Source organism: Suricata suricatta, chromosome 12, assembly GCF_006229205.1.
Source record: "Suricata suricatta isolate VVHF042 chromosome 12, meerkat_22Aug2017_6uvM2_HiC, whole genome shotgun sequence".
NCBI classification, from domain to species: domain Eukaryota; kingdom Metazoa; phylum Chordata; class Mammalia; order Carnivora; family Herpestidae; genus Suricata; species Suricata suricatta.
This window is the reverse complement of record NC_043711.1, coordinates 1,449,492-1,454,844: the sequence shown is the minus strand read 5'-3', so window position 1 is coordinate 1,454,844 and position 5,353 is coordinate 1,449,492. Positions and strand designations below refer to the sequence as shown.

Here is a 5,353-nt window from a genome sequence, read left to right as displayed (position 1 = left end):
CGGCCCTCCGTCTCCCAGGCTGAAGCTGACCCCCAGCCCGTCGTCGCGGATCACTGTGTCGCGGGCCACGTCGAGCAGCAGCGGCAGCAGCGTGGCTGTGGCCGGGCGCCCGGGCCGCAGCAAGCGGAGGCGGCTGGAGGTGGAGGAGTCGCCCGCCTCGAGCGGCGTCGGCTCGGGAGGCGGCGGCAGCAGCGGCGGTTTCCACCTGGCGCAGCAGGCGTCGGCCACGGGCGGCATCGCCATCGAGGAGGTCGACCTGGAGGGCAGGTTTGTGCAGCTGAAGAACAGCTCGGACAAGGTGAGCGGCCTGCGTCCCCGGGGGCGGGTCCCCGCGGGGCCCTCCCCGAGCTGTGTGTCAGGCCGCGTGCGTGTCCCCTTCGCCAGGATCAGTCTCTGGGTAACTGGAGGATCAAGAGGCAGGTCTTGGAGGGGGAGGAGATCGCCTACAAGTTTACGCCCAAGTACGTGCTGCGCGCCGGCCAGACCGTCACGGTAGGTGGCCGCGGAAGGGGCACAAGGGGGGGGGGCTGGGCAGCAGCAACCAGGCAGGTGACTGAAGTGACTGGTGGCCGGGATGGGGCAGGTCGTGGCTGGGGGTGGGGTGGGGGGCGCTGGCTGAGTGACTCGGTGACTGGGCTCCCAGAACAGCTGCTGCTTGTCACGGCTCACCTGCCTGCCGCCGGGGTGCTCCCGGATCCTCCCCGGAGCCTTTGTAGTGCCTGGGTGACATGTCAGGGCCCCGTGGTGGAGAAGGGTCCCGGTATCCGGGCTGGTGGGCACTGGCGAAAGATTCCAGCCATAGGCGTGGACCCCTGGAGCAGATGGACTTCTGATCCCAGCACGACCGTCGTTTGCTGAGATGAGGGCCGTTGGCCACCCAGAACCTCGGTGTCGTCTTCTGTACCCTGGCAATGGGCATCCCTCGGCAGACCCAGGGGCAGTGATAGGGAACCGGCTGGTGGCACAGAGTGCTGGGGCCAGAGCCAGCATCGATGGGGGGCCCTGCTGTGTCCCCAGGTGTGGGCAGCTGGGGCAGGGGTGGCCCACAGCCCCCCCTCGACACTCGTGTGGAAGAGCCAGAGCAGCTGGAGCACGGGCGAGAGCTTCCGGACGGTCCTGGTCAACGCCGACGGGGAGGTGGGTGCCCGGGGCGGGCTCTCGGGGGCCTTGTGGGAGGCTCCCCGGCCCGCCCTCACGCACCACCAGCCGCCGCGGGATCCCTGGGGTGGGGCTTTGACCCACAGCGCCAGCGAGGTGACCCTGGCTTTGGGGCGCTGTTCAGCGTGCGGAGGCCTGGCCGGAGCGGCCGCACGTGGCGTTAGGTGGCCCCCGGCCCCCGCGGGGTTGAGCGGCCGCGGCTCTTGTCTCGCACAGGAGGTGGCCATGAGAACCGTGAAGCAGTCGGCAGCGGCGCGGGAGGCGGAGAACGGGGAGGAGGGCGAGGAGGAGGGGGCCGAGTTCGGCGAGGAGGACCTTTTCCATCAGCAGGTACGTTCCCGAGGCGGCGCGCGTGGTCGCGCGCGCGGGCTGCCGCGTCAGGACTGAGGTTCTTGGCACAGTCCGGCCCGGACGGCCCCACAGCCTGCAGCCAGAGATGTGCGGTGGGGGCGGGGATCCCTCCCTCCTGGCTCTTGCCCACTGTGGGGTCTCAGGGTTCTGGCCGGGGGCCCCCAGGAGTGGCGGGTTGAGCCCCGAGCCCCGAGGCCCTCCGTGAATGGGCTCTGGTGCCCGTGCTCCTCCAGCCTGAGGCCCCCGAGCCTCCAGAATGGCTTTGGGGGAAGGGCTGGCGGCCCGGGGCCCTGCCGCTGCAGCTCTGAGTCCCGGGGCTCGGGTCGGACATTTAAGTTGTGATGCGTTGTGTAGCTCAGAAGGGAGATGTGGAAGGTTCTGGAACGGACAGTTGAGGCTGAAACTGGTGGCCGGCCCTGTCTCCTCGCTGGGAGCCAGCGCCCTGGTCCAGGCCCAGGCTGGCAGGGGTGAGGGCCACCGCTGCCTGCCTAGCCAGGCGGGCGCTCGGGCCTCTTAGGCTGCTGGCTTTTCATTCCAGGGGGACCCGAGGACCACCTCGCGAGGCTGCCGCGTCATGTGAACGGACCTCGCCTCCTCACGTCTTTACCCAGAGCCACTGAAAACTATTTTTATATAATTGGCCGTCTTTAGTCCTTGATACCTTTCTAGAGAATTTTTGAGCAAACTGCCAGCACGTGGGGGCGGGGCGCTGCGATCTTGCTGTCGGTGGCTTCCTCGGACCCTCCCTTCATCACCGCTGTCTGGACATGGTTTTGGGTTTTTGTTTTTTTTTTTTTTTGGTGCCGCCATTTCACCATTTGGCTAATTTTGAGGCCCCGGGAACCTAGTAGCCGCCGGGGGCGGGGTTTGGGGGCTGGAGGGCCTGGCGGGGGCGGCGCGCAGGGGCGAGACCCTCTCCTTCCGCCCGCACCACAGACTCCGGCCTGTGGGCCTCAGGTGGGCGGGGCGAGGAGAGCGAGACCATCCGGGAGATTCGTTGTCTGTTCAGCTCTTGACAAACCAAATCCAGAGCCCAGGCTGTGGCCTGGGGGGGCGGGGCAGCGCACTCCCCCCCCCCCCCGCCGTGGAATTTGGTGGCCCGGCCAGAGACCGGAAGCGGGTAGTGGGGACGGGGCTCTGCGGGGACTCCACTCTGCGCGTGTGCGGCTGCAGGCCCGGTGTCTGGGCACTTGTTGGGGGCTCTGGGGCGGGCCCCCTTGTCCCTTCCTGGCTGTCGGGCCCTCGGGTTTCTGGAGCTTTCTGTAGTTGAGTTCCTCAGCTTGCAGGACCGGCGGGGCAGGAGACCTGGAAACCTAGGGATGGGGACAGCTCCGTTTGGAGACTTGTCACCAGGTCAGCGGCAAGGGCACAGGCGGGTAGCCTCACTAGCGAGCGTCCACGTGTGACAGCCTCCGACAGGAGAGCGGCCTCGGGGTGACCCCCCCGCCCTATTCTCCGACTCTGTGCCTTGTGCACGGGGCTCAGTGCGGGTCCCCACCGGCTCCCGTGTGCTCGCGCGTCCCGCTGTCCTGGTTTCTGTGGGCGAATTCTTCTCCAACGGACGTGCTGGTGCTGGTGGCTCTGTGTCACCCTGCCCGGCCCCACCCCTGCACTCGCTGAGCGTTCATACCCCCTCCCACATAGAAACACAGAAGTTATTTTTTTAATGGATATTTATTTTTTTACATTGGTCAGTACTCAGATTGCCGGATCCCATTTCAGGGCTCGAGCCAGGGTCACTGGGACAGTCCCCCGAGGGGGTGGGCGGGGGGGGGGGCAGCTTGGTGACCACAGAGGCCGCAGATGGCAAATTCCTTCACAAAGCGCAGCTCAAGTCTTAAAGACAGAAAACTGAGCCACGGAGGCGCGGCCCCCAGAAGGCCGCACGTTTACCAGGCGGCCCCCGCCGCCCGCCCCGGGGAGCGGCGCCCATGGGCGGCCGGCCTGTCTTTCTTTCCTTGGAAACTGCCTGCGGCCTGGACGGTTGGAGGCTTGTAGGCGGCGGACCAGCGAACACCGCTGCGTCTAGAGTCGGCAGGCAGCCCCCTTGCTTTAGGTCTGGTACTTCCGTGGCCACCCGAGTCCCCCCAGGCTGTGGGCTTGGTATTTCTCGCGAAGGGAAATGTCTCACCACTACCCCTCCCCCGTTTCTGGCGGGTGCGGGGGAGCTCGCCTGCCCCGCCGATGCCCCAGCCTCCCCCCTACGCGCGCCCTTTCCCAGGAGTGTCTCCGGGCCCCCGAGGGCCCAGGGCTGTGCCCCCCACACCCGCGTCACAGGAACTGCGTGCACAGCGAGGGCCTGGAGCACAGACACCGCGGCATCGGGCGGGTGGGGGCCTCCAGACACAGCCTGCCCTGGTCACAGCCACATCCTGCGATGCTTGGTGGTGGGGTCCCTGTGGACGGGGTGGGCCCCACCGTTCCCATGGGCCCAGATGCTTCATGGCATCGTTTTCCGTTCTGGGCAGGGTCCCCTCAGGTGCACGCTAAGGATTGCTCCTGGCAGGTGACACTTGTCCTCTCCAAGCGGGCTCCCGGCCTTCCCCCCCCTCCCCAGCCCGCGGTGGCCTGGGGGAGGTCCTGGGTGGAGTGAAACGGCCCAGGCACCTCGGTGCCCCTGTCTGGTGGGCGGAGGGGAAGCTAGTGGCCCTTTGGTGACTGCAGGCCGGCGGTGGTCGTTGGGAAGGGAGTATTTGGAAATCCAGAGTTCAGCCGCCAGCGCTGGCCTGGGAAACAGTCTGCGGTTGTCAAACATTCTTAGCTTTAAACGATGCGGGAACGATTCCTTTGTCCGAGTCCCATCAGTAACCAGGTAACCAGGCTCGGCCAGCGGCTCCCGGGTGGGGTGGCGCCCCTGCGGCCCGCACCCCCAACGGATCGTCAGCACAGCTGCCGTGGGGCCGGCTCGGCGGACGGCTTCCAAGGACTTGCATGCCAAACGTGTGGTCTTTTTCTTTCTCCGATGATTTGTAATATGCATTTTATGACCGGAAACTTTTTGTACAACACTCCAATAAACATTTTGGTTTTAAGCTCTGCCCCCGAGTCTACTCTGACGCGGCTACCCCAACCTGGGGACGGAAGGGGCATGCAAAACCCCGGGACAGTCCCTGTCGGCGACTGCGACCCGCGATGGTGTGCCCGAACCTCACAGGCCCGGCTGCACCTTCGGTCACGCGACGCGCCCAACGCTGTGTGCGCATGCGCGGCTGGATCCGCAGGACTAGCCGGGAACCGGCGGCTCCGGAGCCAACTGCTGCTGGCGCAGAAGGTGGCTCCTATCCGCGCGTGCGCAAGGATGGGCGCACAGCTTTGTGGGACTTGCAGTCCGACAACCCTGGACTTCATTTCCCGTGGCGCCCTGGGCAAACGACTTCCGGCGCGGGTACGGGTCGGCGCACGCGGTCTCAGTCCGGTTGACTTTGCGGAGCCATGGAGGGTGGCTTCGGCTCGGACTTCGGGAGCTCCGGCGGCGGCGGCAAACTGGACCCGGGGCTCATCATGGAGCAGGTGAAGGTGCAGATCGCCGTGGCCAACGCGCAGGAGTTGCTGCAGGTCCGGGGTCGGTCCGGGGCGGGCGCCGAGGGGCAGTGGGGTCCACCGGGCGCGGGTGTCGCGGTTGAGCTCGCGTTGTCCCCACAGAGGATGACGGACAAGTGCTTCCGGAAGTGCATCGGGAAGCCGGGGGGCTCCCTGGACAATTCGGAGCAGGTGAGGCGCGTGGGGCCGCGGGGAGGCACGTAAGCGTGCGCGGACCAACGGGCGTCGCGGCGGGACGAGTGCGCGTGCGCGGCCCGCTGCCTGGGGTCGGGGCGCCGGCCCGGCCGCTGCTGAGCCGAGCCGT

The 5,353-nt window shown here is 67.0% G+C and overlaps 2 protein-coding genes across 2 annotated transcripts in view; both read left to right on the top strand.

Annotated features, from left to right (window-relative positions):
• LMNB2 (lamin B2) overlaps positions 1 to 2,279 on the top strand; it is a 13,958-nt gene extending 11,679 nt beyond the window's left edge. The window contains exons 6-10 of the mRNA XM_029916407.1: positions 19 to 298; positions 385 to 492; positions 1,018 to 1,137; positions 1,375 to 1,488; positions 2,048 to 2,279. Of these exons, the coding sequence (XP_029772267.1) occupies positions 19 to 298; positions 385 to 492; positions 1,018 to 1,137; positions 1,375 to 1,488; positions 2,048 to 2,089 (664 nt within the window). The 3' untranslated portion in view covers positions 2,090 to 2,279. The remainder of the gene's footprint in view (positions 1 to 18; positions 299 to 384; positions 493 to 1,017; positions 1,138 to 1,374; positions 1,489 to 2,047) is intronic.
• A 2,597-nt stretch (positions 2,280 to 4,876) lies between these two features.
• Positions 4,877 to 5,275, top strand: TIMM13 (translocase of inner mitochondrial membrane 13). Its single transcript, XM_029917045.1, has 2 exons — positions 4,877 to 5,064; positions 5,152 to 5,275. Exons 1-2 carry the CDS (start codon positions 4,942 to 4,944, stop codon positions 5,251 to 5,253), a joined length of 225 nt encoding a protein of 74 aa, XP_029772905.1. The 5' UTR covers positions 4,877 to 4,941; the 3' UTR covers positions 5,254 to 5,275.
• The last annotated feature ends 78 nt before the right edge of the window (positions 5,276 to 5,353 follow it).